This window comes from Paroedura picta, chromosome 3 (genome assembly GCF_049243985.1).
Source record: "Paroedura picta isolate Pp20150507F chromosome 3, Ppicta_v3.0, whole genome shotgun sequence".
NCBI classification, from domain to species: domain Eukaryota; kingdom Metazoa; phylum Chordata; class Lepidosauria; order Squamata; family Gekkonidae; genus Paroedura; species Paroedura picta.
In genome coordinates this window covers 118,104,411-118,120,971 of record NC_135371.1, presented here as the reverse complement: position 1 = coordinate 118,120,971, position 16,561 = coordinate 118,104,411, and the positions used below count along the sequence as shown (strand labels likewise).

Sequence of the window (16,561 nt, the reverse complement as noted above, 5' to 3'; positions counted from 1 at the left end):
ATCTGACAATAAAACGGGCGCTTACCACCCCCCAGCTCCTCTGCCAGGGCAGGGCAGCTGAGTCCTGGAGAGGCCTCAGCAGTCATTCTTGGGGCAGGGAGGGAGAGCGCTGGTGGGGACCCAGTTCTTTCCGCCGAAAGGCCCACTGATGCCCCCAGAGGGCTCTGCACGGGGCGGGAAGGGCCTGCAGGGATCCAACATAAATGAATACAGCCACCTTGCTTAATTCCAGTGTGACATGGAGCTATTGTTGTTAATCCTGTGCAGCTATCTGAGAGATTATATGGGGGGGGAGGGAGGAATGGAAGGTTCTGTATGGGAGGACAGATGTTCTCTCAAAGTAATATATGAACTATGAATACATATTATGAGAATACCACTTGTTTCAAGTGCGTATGTGCACAGCTGGGGGAAATTTGCTGGACATCCTTGAAATACTGCTGGAAAGGGGAGCTGGTAGAGAGGAAAGAAATTTAAAACATACCTTCAGGAGCTTCTCCTTATCCCTGTGGTCCTGCGCCCTCAGTGATGAATTGCAGATGCTATTCAGTTGTGCTGTAAAGCTGCAGATGAATGTCTGCAAAACAATCCCTCCCAAACTCCAGTGGATGGAGATGGAGGGAACTAGGATGAGAAGAGGAGTCTAGACCACTGCCTGTTTAAGGCAAAGCATGAAGGATCAGGGCTATGGGCTATGCTTCTGAATTACAAGTGGAACAAGAAAGAGGTCACGGGGACCATCAAGAATGGCATTTGGGGAAAAATAATAATAAATAGTTGGAATTCACTACATTTAGATACGTACAAGATGTATTTAGAGGACAAGCCCACAGCAAGCATTTTATTTTGTTGCATTTAATAGTGAAATACAAAATAGATTTGGTTTCTTTCAGCAATAATAAAAACATTCCCATTTCCAGCAAAGGGGGGTTTTGAAATCTGTTTGGTGGAGAGGAATACTTCCAAGGTACTTTGATTCTGTTGTTTCAAAAATTCAGGGATTAAGAGAAAGACCAGATAAAATAAAAGCATTTAGACAGAGCGTGTCTGATACATAAAGTGGGGACAAAATTGTCAGCAGAAAATGTCAGGGAAAAACATTTGCAGGTTTGAGTCTTAAAAGCTAGAATCTGCTCAACCTCCCCATCCTTGACAAAAGATTCTCTCAAAGGACAAAATAAGTAAAGCTGTGCATTCTCCAAAACTGCACAACACAAATGAAAAAACAACACTAGGCACAAAATTTACCATCCAGAAAATCTCGGTTTACATTTTAAGAAACCTCAACCGATTTCTAATCCTTCAGGCAACCGTATAAAGGAGATGCTCAAGTATAGCTCTCAGAGGAGGCAATCTTAAAAGACAAGAGTTCAGCAAATTCTTCATGTTTCAACAGCTATTGGCCTGGACCCATGAATAGTATAAAATTATCTAAAATAATCAACTACATGCAGATTTGCAAAACACATTATTTTTGGTGCAGAATTTTAATGTTGTGTTGTCTATATGAAGAATTCTTATGATTTTTTAAAAAGGATCAAACATGCACATGTTACACCCACTGCCTGATTCAATAAAAAGAATCAACTTAGAATACACAGGGAGTCAGCTTAGTCTTGACTTCCAAAATTAATGTTTGGGGCTCACCTGTTCATTTGAACAGCTCTTGCTTGAATATGCTGAACAGGAGAATACTGGGGACAGAGCAGATAAAGTATTAGAATGTACTGATTCTTCACTATCTATCCCCTTCCCTAAAAGTCCTTCACATTCTGGTTTCTTTTTGAGAGCTACAGTATATTGCGTTAATGTTTCTATTAAGAGGTCCTCAATATCTTTAATAGTAACAGTTAACTAGAACTTAACATGCTATAATTAAGATGTATATTAAAACACTGAAAAAGCATACTGCACATCAATATATTGGTACTCCTTCCAAGATATCCCAAATGTGTCCATTCTGTATATACGGCTACATCTCAAGCTACTTCATCACTTCAAGTGATAGAACAAACTGTGGCAAACCAGTTTAGCAGGTGAATGTATCATTTCCGACAGCGGGGATCACTTGTCAGCTGAGCCTTACATCTCCTTGCCACCACCCAACTCCAACAGGTTCCCAGGTGGTGGAGTGTCATTTTCTTCTGGCTTGTAGGCACATTTTAGTCTACACAAGAGGGGAATTTCAGTCTTCCCAAGGATCACAGGCAGCTGGGTCAGGCAATGAAATGACTCTGAGTGTTGGGAACTATGATTCCCATGAGGCTGTGCAAAAATGTACAGCTCAACTCCACCAACACAAATGAGAACCAAATACTAAGACCATTTCTGCAGCTCCATATAGGATTTTCTTAAATCATCCATTTTTGCCAATTTGTGTCCACTAGCTTTGGAAGCTCCAGGAGTAACTTCAGATCTAGTGGGTGGCTAACGTACAGTATTCAGGTCTACCTTCCCTCTGATTCCCCTCCCCCCCTTCAACTATAGACCTTCTTTCCCCATTATGATTTCTTCCCTTGGGTGTAGACTGCCATTTTTCCAGTGTGAAATTCCCAAATACGAATTTTATCTTTAGCTGCTCTTTTGTGATGTCACATTTGCCTTGAAACTCCACCCATGTTCCCTTCATTCCCCCCCACAGCAAACTTTAATTAAAAAATGTTCTATTAATTGCATTATAATGCAGATATTTATTTGATGTTATATTACTGTGTTATAATGCAGAGAAGCGTGGTGTGGTTCATGATTTCATGAAGACCTGCAATGTTGACTTTTTATTGGAATGTCTCATCCATGAACACTTTCTATCATTGTTTTCCTTTTTTATGATATTTTTCACTGGATATTCTTTCCTTTCCTTAATTCTAGCCTAGTGCTGTTTTCTTTCTTCCATTTCCCCTCTGGTCTTCCCCAACTTCTCTGTTCATATTTCCAATTAAAGTACATGTTTGCAAACTTTTAAAAATAATTTTAAAATATGCTGTTTGTTATTTGTAGTTCATGATAAATAGTCATAATGACGCTGTTGTATATTGTCATATACTTCAATGATTGTAAGGCATTATGTTGGGTTTTTTAGAATGTTTTAGGAATTTTTGCTTTTTGATAGTCGTTGACTAAGGTGGAGACAGTATCTTTGAAATGGTGGCAACTATGCTGCTCATTAACCACAGACCAAAGAACTAACACAGCACAAAAGTTTTCCAACATATTGGGTGTAATGCAAATTTCTTTCAATAGTGAAATCTGCTGAGTGTGGACAAGGAGTCTGAACAAAACATCAGCAGATGGGAAGAACAGAGCAGGGCAATGGACTTGAGCAGCCTTCTTCATTCAGGATCTGTTGTTGTTCCTTGGCTTCCTTGCAAGTGATCAACCATGTCTTCTCATACCCTGGCCTAGGAGTGGAAGGGGGTGTGTGACCTGGCACGAGCAGGAAGTACTAGATATACTTTTGCTATGGGCAAGGGGTACTTGGTTCTTGCCACCAGAACATTAATGTTTTTGAGAAGATAGCACAGCAAATGTACTCCCTGTAGCATAAATAATTGGCAATGTATTACTGAACGAAAACAAAAGCCATGAGACATGAGTACAAATGGGTAAGTGCTCATAACAGTCATTCTGAGAATGCTTTTACAACTTGCCTATATTTTAAGCAGATGGATCACCTATTGCATGAAGATACAAGACTACATCCCAAAATGGGTGGCTAGGAACATGAAAAAATATTTGTTCCAGCCGTGCCCAGAGCACGGCTGGAACCAGCAGGTGGGTGAGAGGAGCTATTCTCACATGAGCTGTTGACCATTAATCCAGAGCACATTCGCTGCTCCAAATTACTAGTGCCCTACTTGGCTCCAGAACACCTAGCCACAGTCCTCCATGCAACAGGCACCCCTAGACTTGACTTCTGCAACTTGTTCTATGTGGGCATGTCCTTATCTTTGCTCCGGAAATTGCAACTGGTCTAGAACGCATCAGCATGGGTCCACACAGGAACATCTTGGAGGGCACAGATTTGACCGGTGCTCCGGCAACTGCACTAGCTCCCAGTTGAATTCCAGATCAAGTTTAAGGTATCGGCACTTACCCATAAAGCCCCTCATGGTAGGGTCCCTGTGCACCTAAGTGACCACCATTCTATCTTTACTCCCCCCCAAAGAGCACTCCACCCAGCTAATACCGACAAGTTAGTGATCCCTGGTTGTACGGATGTACTTCTGGCCTCAACCAGGGCCAGGGTGTTTTCCGTCCTGGCCCCTACCTGGTGGAAGGAGCTCCCAGAGCAGATCCTGGACCTGCTGGAGCCAGTACAGTTCTGTAGGGTTTGCAAGGCAAAGCTCTTCTGCCAGGCTTTGGTGGGGGCCAGTGAAATGGTGAACATCTACCGGCGACCTCCCTACCGTAAGCACCCCCAGATCGTAGTATAGATCCAGGAAAACTGAAACACTTTAAGACTGGGACTGTTGGTGCTGGTATTTCATTCAACTTTGTTTTAATCTAATTTTAAATTTTAATTAATTGCCAGGTCATTGGGCACCCCTGAAATTATCCCCTGGGGCACTGTATCACAGGGTTTGTGGCTGTTACCTGTCATGAGCCATGTTAGTGGGAGTGGCAGGATATAAATGTAATTATAAATAAATATAACTCTATTGTTTGTTGTTGAGTGAAATGATGTATCTTAACACCATGAGCCGGCTTGCTGGGAAGGAAGTATAAAAACCAAATAAATAAAGCGGACCTCAACACCATTCACCTAATGGTGGGACTCCAAATGGCCAATCACTGTTGAATATGACACCACTGCCCATTTGGATCTTTTGTTGTCCACGCAATGATATTATAGCGTTACTGTGCATGCACTAAGAAAAGGAGGTGCCTTGTAAGATAAATGAAGGCCACTTTTTCCATATGTGGTGGAGCTGCCCCAGGATGGCTAAATTTTGGAACAAAATATATGTAGAACTTAAGAAAATGCTGGGTGTTAACTTCAAAAAGAAACCAGAACTATTTCTATTAGGTATAACAAGAGATGAAATATCTAAAGAATTGAATATATTGTTATTGTATGCCATAACAGCAGCCAGAATGGTGGTAGCAAAAGTTTGGAAAACAAAGGAGACCCCAACGCAATGATATTATAGCGTTACTGTGCATGCACTAAGAAAAGGAGGTGCCTTGTAAGATAAATGGAGGCCACTTTTTCCATATGTGGTGGAGCTGCCCCAGGATGGCTAAATTTTGGAACAAAATATATGTAGAACTTAAGAAAATGCTGGGTGTTAACTTCAAAAAGAAACCAGAACTATTTCTATTAGGTATAACAAGAGATGAAATATCTAAAGAATTGAATATATTGTTATTGTATGCCATAACAGCAGCCAGAATGGTGGTAGCAAAAGTTTGGAAAACAAAGGAGACCCCATCGCTGGAGGATTGGAAAATGAAATTATTGGATTTTTCAAAAATGGCTAGACTCACAGCATTGTTTAAGGACACAGACTTAGAAAAGTATAAAAATCAATGGAGACCATTTTGGAATTATATGGGGAAAACATATAAATTTGCAGTGGGAATTCTCAGTTGAGATTTAAATAGGAGTTTCAGAATTTGTTTATTTGCATCTGTCTCAGTGTACAAAAATTATACAATATGTTGTATAAAGTGTTACTGGAAGTTTAACCATGTTATATTGGAAGACTACAAGATTTATGTTATTATGGAAATGTATTATTAATAAAATTTAAAAAAAAAGAAAAAAGAAAAGGAGGTGCCCTCCGTGATTAAATTTATGATAAAAAAACAATCCCCTTTTCCAAGGGAGGGAAAGAAGAATCAAGTGAGTTTGGTGTGAATTTAGAAAGAAAAATACCCCCCAAAACAGGTGCAGCAAAGCTGAAGCATCAGCATGAGAATTCAACTTGCTGGAAACCAGTAGTAAACCCACAGCGCAGAAAAGGTCTTTTCAAGAAAACTGCAATAACGTGTGCTTCCCTCCATGCTGCAAGCAAATGTTAGCAGCAGATGACAAAACACAGGTACAAATCCACAGCTGGCAGCAGCTGGAAGTTAGGCTTGAGGGAACTCTATAGCTTACTATGGCTCAAAGAGGAGCAGAAAATAGGGCCTCCCTCTCCTTTTGGTGGTTGTTGGCAATGACAGCCTCTTCCTATATATGGCAGTCCCTCACCATCTGCCTCTGAAAACTGGTCTATGACCTATCATCATGACATGGCTTCTTACTGAATGTACTGCTGGATGTGTCTGCGAATGAGCCTTTGGGTATACATCACGATCCACATTTGGCTAGATTCTTCCTCAAGTGCATTCCACTGAAAGCATAGAGCTTACAGCAGGGAATGCAAGAAGTGGGTTATCAAAAGGTATCTTACAGAGAATGTAGGAAACCAGCCTGAACAGTTCACACTAGTCTCCCACTTGCTCCCATGGGGACTAAGAGAATCCAGCGAAGGCTGGAGAGTGCTTGAACCCCAGGCACTGAAAGTGCTAAAAACATGGTTCCAAATCCCAGAATAATCTGAAAGGAGCCCAAAGAACCAAGGGTGGCTAACTGCTATCAATCACCCAAACTGGAAGAGGAAACTGTCATGCCAGCATTCCTGGGGAGTGGAAACTCGTTACGCCTGTGGAGATGAACCATTTGTGAAGGTTGTAAAAAAATAATGTTCCTGGGTAGCCTACTTAGATGTTGCCTGAGCAGAAAATGATTCTTGTCATATCATCTGGAATCCAGCTGTCTTTGCACATGGAGAGCCACAGAAACAAGCTAGGCCACAAACATCGTTTTGGTTTACTGAAGAAATCTTCTGCTTGATTTTGTGTGCAGGTTTCTGAACAAAATATTACCACAAAATATTTTTCGATGCCCTACAAGCGTGCTTTCCCCCAGATTCTGTAACATTTTCCTAGTTGTACCATAAGCTTTTTCTGGGTGTTGCACAGAAATCTGGACACCAATAGGTCACAACATGGTCCTTCCCCCAGTCCCTACCCCCAGACCCAGAACTCACGCTTGCAACTGCTCTTTGTTTTCCCCTCAGGGGTAACTTCAGTGTAGTTAATATACCCAGGTAGACATGGGCACCAAAATTTCCCTGGATGGTTTTGGCATTTGGCACCTTCGCCACATGGGTTTGAGACACACTCATCAATATCTGTAAAGAAAAAGGTGAAAAACTACAATGAGACCAGGACATCTGAAAAGGGAAACGAGAGGCAAAGGCTGAGGAACAGTGAAACGTGTCTGAGGATACAATGTTTTGCTATGTTGACTGGGTGTCTAAGAGGACTAACTAGAGTAGTATGAATTAACTAGATCTGATTTCCTGCACGGCATTTTGCATAATGTGACATTTTGAAAATGCTGCCATTGATCAGTGTCAGGCATTCAACATGGCTTGCAACCAGGCTAGACTGCATGTTTTCACTTGTCCTTCAAATGGTGGTGATGGTGGCAGCAGCAAAGTCTCACTAACAGAAATTGCAGAGCCAGTTCCACGTGGTACGTTATGAGTCACCTTAATGAAATTATAAAATACATTTTAGCACACGGCATGCAAGCGATTATGCAAGTTACAAGTGTTCTCCTCTAGCATGGGAAGTGCTCCATGCGCACACAAGGATTTCTCATGGCTTGGACCCAAGATAATGGCTTGCATCCTAAGGAGTCACTCAGTCAGCACAGCAGCAGCTTCTCTGAAGGATGGGCTTTTCCCTCTGGGGGGGGGAAGGGAGGGACATCTGAGCCAATTCCCCCATCTTGAAGCAGACTCTCAGTTTGCTCCCCCATCCTGTTGCTCCTTCAGGTTCACTGACACACAGACACAAAATTGTGGGGAGTTGCAGAAGGCTGCAGTGAAAAGGGGGGAGGGCAGGGAAGCTGCTTTCCCCATGCATCGGTCCACTGGTGCTGGTTAGGGTACAAGCCTTAAGAATCTGTAAACTCCTGTATGTTCAAACTTCCTTACACACAATAGAGCCTTCCTATGTATAGATGGGATCCTTACCTTTGGAGTGGAATGAAACTGAGCAGAGCACCATTCGGATTTATTTTGACCCTAAGATGCACCACGAGACCTTTTTTGGAAATCAGATTTCAGATACTATTTTTAAATATTATGCAATTAACTTGTAAGGATAATGACAACTTAATGACACCTAACAGATTATGAATGAATAAAAAACATCAATCCTATATTTAAACATATAGTAATCTGGGACAATACTGGATTCAAAAGGCAGCATCCATTGAGAGAGCTGCAGTTTCTTCTCTTTCATGCTAGCCCACTTCCCAGAATTTTAGCATGCAGCAGAAGAAAGAATCAAGGAACGTGCAAGTAGGAAGCTTTCACAGGCCATGAAACTGGCACAGAGCAGCTCTGCAGCCATGCAGAATGGATGGAGAAGCTGACTGGAAGGCAGTTTGGCTTCATTGTGATTTTGTGAAATTAATTTTTGGGATATGAGTTTCTGAGAGTCAAAGCTTCCTTCATCAGATACAAAATGGACATTTCAGTCCTTATATCCCAGCCAGAAGATGAGAGGGGTTTACAAAGAAGGAACTCTGGATGCAGAGGTACAATATTCCAAGCATTTTCCAACTGCTTCAATCGAGCTGGTTACTATGTGCATTGTACCCCTGCATCCTCAGGTCCTTCCTGCAGCACCCCTGCCCAACTTCTGACTGGGATTTAAGGACTCGGAAATTTCCATTTCAGCACATAGCTGAGGAAGGGAACCTGGCTCTCAAGAGCTTATACCTTGAAAATCTTGTTGGTTGTAAGGTGCTGGTGGACTCCAATCTAGCTGTATTAACCTCCAAAGGTAATTCAAATTGTGAAGTTCAGCTGCTAGTAAAATCTTTTCAAAAAACTAAGACTTCCCCCCCCTTAATTGCCTTGCACAAACAATAGCCATTCACATTCATGATTCTGCTCTACCAGCAGTGCTCGACCTTGAAGAAGAAGAAGAAGAGTTGGTTCTTCTATGCCGCTTTCCACTACCCGAAGGAGGCTCAAAGTGGCTTACAGTCGCCTTCCCATTCCTCTCCCCACAACAGACACCGTGGGGTGGGTGAGGCTGAGAGAGCGCTGATATCACTGCCCGGTCAGAACAGTTTTATCAGTGCCGTGGCGAGCCCAAGGTCACCCAGCTGGCTGCATGTGGGGGAGCGCAGAATTGAACCCGGCATGCGAGATTAGAAGTCCGCACTCCTAACCACTACACCAAACTGGCTCTAACCACTACACCAAACTGACCTTCTTCATGGCCAGCCCACCACCAACATATCGCTTTTGCCAGCCAGCTTATGGGTCTTGCGCCGGGCACAGGAGCCTGTATAATTCACCACACCATGGCTCTGCTCTCTTACCGATTCCAAAGCAGTCCACAATCCAGCTAGGGACCCATCACATGATTGCCTACAGCAACATTTCTCGTCCCTCATGAATCTCTGCACAAATATCTGTATTAAGAATCAACTCTGTGTTACAGTGGAGGAGGGAGGCTACCAATGAATATTAGAGGGAGAGAACTCTGGGATTCCCATCACTCAAAAGAGACTCATGGTTGGGCCCAAAATGCAAGGATGGAGGAAAAAGTTACCATGAGGCAGCAGAGTAGCTTGGCAACTACTGTATGAAACGGTGCCATGTTAAGTGGCTGACTGGGGGGATTTAGAAGCCATACCATATATAAACATACAACTATATGCAGGCCTGCAGAGTCTGTGAACCCTCAAGCCAGACAAAAACCATCAGTCATCCTCTTGGGACTAATGAGAACAGTGAAGGCCAATTTTATTTCAGTAACAGCCTATTAATTGATAAATCTCTTCTAGTTGCCTTCCTGGAGTTTGTTGTAAACACAAACAAGGTCCATACTCAGAAGATCCATACTCCCTGGCCTTCATTTGCTTTGGTTGATCACAAGTTATGCAAGTCTACTCTATGTGAAGTGGAAACAAACTAAGAATGCCAATCTCCAGGTGGGACCTGGGGATCCCTTGGACTTATAGCTCAGTTCCAGACTAAAGACATCAATTTCCCTGAAGAAAATGGCTGCTTTGGAGGGTGGACTCCATAGCATTCTACTCCACTGAGGTCCCTCCCTGCCCTAAATTCTACCCCAGCTCCACCCCCCAAATCCCCAGTTATTTCCCAACCCAGAGCCGGCAACCCTAATCAGAAAATTGACAAGTGGAGTGCATCCCTCCTTGAGCATGGTGTCTTGATTCTCCTCAAGCATGGTGTCTTTCAGAGACTAGCTGGTGGGGGAGGCATCATGCTTCAGTGGTTCCATAATTACCTGATCAGCTGATTCTGAGAAATGGTGTTGTCGGGGCTGCTTGGCTCTGTGGCATTTGTGCCCATGTGTCCACTGTGTGGCTTAACATGGAATCACTGGTAGAGATCATCCAGAGATGCGGCATTTCATCCATATACAAATGACAATCCCAGCTCTACTTCTAACAGTTGAGCCAGGTCTTGGATAAATGCTTGGAGGAGGTAATGGGATAGATCAAGGCCAATAAGCTTAAGGTATTCCAGATGAGATGGTCAACGAAAGTTGCCTGAGGACTGAGGAGTTAATCTGCTCATGAGAGGAGGTTCTTAATTTGGCACTGCTGTGAGAACTTGGCCTGATGTCAGAAGCTCCGCTCTTCTCCATGGCAGGTAGTTGTCATGAATCCCCTAATTCATGCCATCCTGTGGCATGCAGGACCCTGCATATTCTCACACTTCTATGTCTTCCCCGGCCGGTTCTGGCCAAGGCCATAAAGCAATAAACCTGTCTTCTGAGAACTTCACTCCCTTCCTTTCCCAGCGGGTGAGGAGCTTCACCAAATGTATCAATCTTACTGTAAGTGTCCTTGCAGAGACAACAAAGTCTCAACAATGTGCCAACCTCCTGATAAGGCTCCTGGCCATCTGGCAGCCTGGGAACAGGCTCTCCACCTCTTTCTGCTCTCCCGCCGAAACCTTCGGGGTCCCCCTCCCCTATCTGGTGAGCCCTATAACTGCCCCACCTGGTCCCCCTGTACTTTGTTATTATCAAGATCTTTGCTTAGGAAGATCTTGGCCTGCTTTAGCGTTCTGTGGACTTTGCCTAATAAAGCTCTTCTTGGAAATTTGCAACCGGCTGTTGGATTTCTGATGTGCTTTTACTTGGGACTCCACGGGCTGGGCTCAGCCTGATTCCTGACAGTAGTGCCCTTCATCTAGCTGGTTGTTGCCAGCTAGCCCCCCTCTCCCTCCAATAATGGGTGTATCAGTTTTTTGGGCGTGGGGATAGATTTATTCATCGCCTTGTTTGCTGTGGTTTTTCTGTATTGTATTGGTATGTCCTTCTAATGGGGGTTTTAATTGGGTTTTTTAATGATAACTTTGTGACCTGCCCTGAGCCACTGTATGGGAGTGGCAGGATATAAATCACATACATCTTTAAACCGCCCAATGGCGCGGTGCACAGCGGACTTAAAATCGAGTAAGGGCTGGTGGGGAGGAGTTAGAGCGGGCTCTGTCCGGGATAAAAACTCGGAGGAGCAAATCAGGAGCCGCAAAGCGGCTCCTGATTCGCTCCTCCAAGTGGCACTCCAGAGCCAAATGTCCAATTGGGACACTTGGGCCGTCTCCCGAATGCTGCGCCTCCAATTCACCAGTCGTCCCGAGCTGCCATCCTCGCCGGATGGCCGCCAGGGAGGAGGCTCGCCCCACGCCACTGGGGTCGGGGGAAAGTGCTTCCCCTCCGCCCAGCGACTGCCCTTCTATAACAATCCTGCTCCTACCTACTCCACCTCGCCTTCTCGCCGCCGCCGCCACCCTGCGCCGCTCCCCAACCACGGTGAGTCTCCCTCAGGAAAGCCCGGCCCAAGACCTACACCCACCAGCCCAGCAAGCTCTGCCAGCCTGCCCAGCCGCCCGCCACCACTGACTGCCACACCTAGCGCTCGCTGTATTTATACCACAGCGGGCTTAATTTCTAGTACATACATAAATCTGCTTCAGCTGATATGCCAGCTCCACCTGTGCCTTAAAAAACATGACTTGGTAACAGTGATCCTTATTCTCATTACATCCAGAACACTGTAATGTCCTCTAAGTAGGATGAGCTTTGAAAGCCATTCAGAAGCTTTGGAGGGTGGACTCCATAGCATTATACTCCATTGAGGTTCCTCCCTGCTCCAAATCCCATACACTCCCAGCTCCATCCCCCAAGGCTCCCGGAATTTCCCAACGCATCACTGGCAACCCTAAAACAACCATAAGCTCTTAGAGGGCTGTCATCTCTGTGTTTGCCTTAATAATTATAAATGTGCATTCACATGTGGACACCGGCATGATTGAGAGAAGCTGCTGGACAAAGAAAGGAAGGCAACACAGAAGAGAACATGCCCTAAGGGCAATATGGGTCTTGATGAACCAGTGTCTGCTAGAGTTTACACAAATATCATTTTGACACTACAAGAAATGAAAACAACTGGATGCTTCCGCAGAACAATCCAGCAACATTACATGTATGAAAACTCACCTCCACAAGACATGCATTGATGGGGCATAGAAATATATACAAATTCATGGATGATAAAGAAGAAGAGTTGGTTCTTATATGCTGCTTCTCTCTACCCGAAGGAGTCTCAAAGGGGCTTACAGTCACCTTCCCTTTCCTCTCCCCACAACAGACACCCTGTGAGGTGGGTGAGGCTGAGGGAACCCTGATATTACTGCTCAGTCAGAAGAGCTTTATCAGTGCTGTGGCGAGCCCAAAGTCACCCAGCTGGCTGCATGTGGGGGAGGGCTGCATGTGGGGGAGTGCAGAATCAAACCCGGACCGCCAGATTACAAGTCTGCACTCCTAACCACTACACCAAGCTGGCTCTCAACATCAAGCTGGCTCTGGATGGATGAGAAAGCAAGTTGATCATTAAACAAATGTAGTCAAAATAATTGCAGGGTTCTTAGAGCTGATAGATTAATGCATAAATTCATTACAATGTACCACTGGGGCTTTAACTCAAATACACTGAGCCTCCATGCCAAATCATATTCACAATGAATACTCAGTTCCATCTGAAGTACTGATTAAGCTGATTCTCTGATACGCATACCTCAGTCTTTGTTCAGAAGCTTTGCAATACTAGGACATTTACAACACTGACATAACTTTAAGAGGCTTCATTATCCACCTATTATCTCGGCTGATTAAGAAAGAAATGTGTTCCCACTGGGCTGTACCTTTGCATATCTTTCTATCATTCTTTGAACTCTTCCCAAATCCTGGCTTGCATTTACACAGGTAATCCCCTATGCTGTTGATGCAACTTCCGTTGGGTTCGCAGATGGAGGCATTTTGCTGGCACTCATCAATGTCTGTAATGAGAAAGTTGTTTCCAGCCTCCAGGTATCACAAGGCAACCTGCTCCAACCTGGGACATCACTTATTGCAGCAAAGAAGAAAGTGCTAGTGGTTGTGAAAGGACAAGCCATTTCAGTCCCAGGACTGGACTAACTCAACCATGAATGAGCCATGCAAAGAGGCATGCTGTGAAGTACTCGGTGAAGTGATTCTCTGATGGGTTGCAACAGCCTCATTCCTAAGACACCAGGTGGTTAGAGGGAACAAAACAGCAATCCATCCAGTTTAAAAAGCTAGAATGAATAGGTGCATGCTGAGCACAACAAATTTTGCTGGTGATTCTCTTTTGGAATAAGTGGAGCACCTTTGTGTGTGTGTGTGTGTGTGTGTGTGATTTGGATGAGCGCTTCAGAACTGGCTTTGCATACGGGGAGGGCAAAAAATAAATCTTTGAAAGATTAATTAAAATGACCTTGAGTGTTTTAAAGTGTTTTTTTTTTAAATGACTGAAGAACACTCCAGTACTGGTACTTACACAGTACAGATCTATTTAAAAAAATCCAAACAGAGTTCACAGTCCCCAGTGCTGGATATTTTTAAGTATGAAGGAATTTGTTTTTAAAGCTACCAGGACTCTGCTCAACAAATCAGAATCAAATGCTAACCCTGGATCAGGCCTACATAACAAAAAGGTTGCAGTGGAAGTGTTTACAAATTCACCACCAGAAGGCAGTTCACTGCTCTGAAACGTAGACCTAGGAAAACACACACAAAACCTAATACTGCAAACAGAAAGAGAAGAAACAATCCAGAAAGGAACAGTGAGACTGATCCCAGAAGAAGCAGAAGTAAGAGGCTTTTTGTTTCAGAGTTCTAAGTATAAAAGAACAATTCTGACTTCACTAGCAACATGGCTCTCAGTCTGTGGATGTATCAGCTGAGGACCTGATAGCCGCCCTCAGTATCACAGCCATTTATATGAGACAGAGTGGAGATAGCTTCAAATTTTCCATACTATTTCACACAAAAGCACTACAAACCAAAGGCAGTCAGTGGATTTAAAATGCAATGGTTTTAAAATGACACATGATTTTCCTTGGGCTGCTGTCCTGTGCGATTCTTTGCCTCAAGTAGTAGACATGGTCAGAAGTGTACAGGCCAATTCATGCAGCCATTTTGGAAATGGAAGAGTCACCACTGAGTTCGTGGGATGCCGAAACCTCCACAGAGAACACTACTTTCTTCCACAAGCCATCGTTCTGTCCATTTCTTTCAGTAAACAGTGGGGCAATCGCTATGTGTGCTACAGAAAGTATTGTCAGAGTGATGAGCGCTGTAGCAGGGACACAAATATTCATGCAGTGCCATGCCTGGAGAGAGCATGCAATGTCTCAAGCAACATGGGGACCCAAAAAGCCCTTACCCGTGCATGTGACCAAACTGGCATTCCTGAAGTCTTCCTGGAATCCAGCTCTGCAGCGGCAGGTGTAGCTCCCGGGGGTGTTATCACACACAGAGTGACTTCCACATTTGTTAGGCCCTAGGCACTCATTGAGATCTGCAATATAGGATAACGAGCTTTGCCATTTGGCTGCTAATTGCGTCTTGTACCCACTGGATAAAGGAATCTCAGGAACTGGGGGTTTGAGAAACGGCTCGTGAAGGTTCTGATTCCACATGCCCCGTGAGACACTGGACTGTGGGAAAAGAGATTCCAGTGTGGGATATGGTAACCCTTTTACCACACAGCATATTAAGTACGGAGGCATAGTCATGATTTGAAAGTGGATGCTCACAGTGTGTGTGTAGGGAGAAATCTCCATTAATTTCCCCCTACAACTCTTGGCTTTGCCAAGACAGAGGTCCTGTGGCTGGGCAGGAAGTTGACAGACTAGGAAATATGCCTTGCCACCTTAGTAGGGCACCACTTAACATCTTGCCCTCAGCCAGGGACTTTGGGAGCAGTCCTGGACACCTCCCTGTCTATGGATGCCTAGGTCAGGGGAGTAGCATTTTCCCATCTATACCAAGTGAAGCCACTAGCACCCTACCTGTCCTCAGACTGCTTGGCCAAAGGTATCCAAGCAACAGTCACCTCCAGACTAGACTCCTGTAATTCACTCTACGTGGGCCTACCTACCCCTTGCCTTGACCTGGAAATTGCAGCTGGTGCAGGAATATCTTGGGAGGCCCAGATCCAGTCCGTGTTGAGGCAGCTGCATTGGTTGCCAGTTGTGGCCCGGATGAAGTTCATGGTTTTGGTGTTAACCTTTAAGGCCATCCGCAGTCGGGAATCCACAAATCTACGGGACCGCCTATTCCTTAGGCCCCCTGCAGGGCTTTACATTCAGTGGGTATAAATCTGTTGGAGGTCCCCAGCCCAAGGGAGGGAGGTCCCCGGCCTTTTTCAGTCCTGGCCCCTATCTGGTGGAATGAGCTACCAGGAGAGCTGCAGGCCCTGTCAGCACTTTCACAGTTTTGCAGGGCCTCTTCCACCAGGTTTTCAGTTGAGGCCAGGGCAAGGAAGATTGGGGGCTCCCCAATGAGTTCATCAATCTCCCCCTAGGAAGATCACCCCTGAGGCATGTTTTCAGATGGTCAGTTGAGCCGGGGAGGGGGAGGGAGTTGTCACTGTTGAGGGGGTTGTAATTGGGGATTTTAACGATGGTTTTATGGAGTTTTACACTTGAGTTGTGAACCCCCATGTGCCTTTCTGGGATAGGTGGTATAGAAACTGAATTATAAATAAATAACTCCCAGCATAGTACACCAGTAGATTTCAGCAATAAAACATGTATTTCTACTCTTTCTTGGTATTGGTCTTTTGGCATCCTCATGAGGAATTTGGGGAGGGCCAAATTCAGTGGCAGAGAATCTTCTTTCCATGTAGGACGCCCCAGGCTCAATCGTTAGCATTTCCAGCTGCAAAGATCAGGAAGAAGAAACCTGAAGAGTGGCTGCCAGTCAGAGAAGGCAATGCTGAACTTGACAGACTAATGGCTTGACTTAGTACAAAATAAAGTAATATGCCTTCCGTTGCAATTGCTTCTGAAGTTAGAGTATTGTTCTCTTGACACGTTGTATCCAACTTCTTTTGCCGCTAGGCTGTTTTTTCCCTGGTAGGAAGTTCTCAGGTTCCTCTTCCTGTTAGGCTTTTTGGTTCCTCTTTATGAGGAATGCA

The 16,561-nt window shown here is 44.5% G+C and overlaps 1 protein-coding gene across 4 annotated transcripts in view; it reads right to left on the bottom strand.

Annotated features, from left to right (window-relative positions):
* Positions 1-16,561, bottom strand: part of ADGRE5 (adhesion G protein-coupled receptor E5) — an 84,959-nt gene that overhangs the window by 21,404 nt on the left and 46,994 nt on the right. For 2 of the 4 annotated variants that reach the window (XM_077327363.1, XM_077327364.1), the window contains exons 6-10: positions 14,804-14,938; positions 13,260-13,394; positions 7,038-7,181; positions 1,648-1,694; positions 485-577 (exon numbers count right to left, since the gene is read on the bottom strand). In XM_077327363.1, coding sequence (XP_077183478.1) covers positions 485-577; positions 1,648-1,694; positions 7,038-7,181; positions 13,260-13,394; positions 14,804-14,938 — 554 coding nt within the window. The remainder of the gene's footprint in view (positions 1-484; positions 578-1,647; positions 1,695-7,037; positions 7,182-13,259; positions 13,395-14,803; positions 14,939-16,561) is intronic. The other 2 variants (XM_077327366.1, XM_077327367.1) reach the window with 2 other exon arrangements.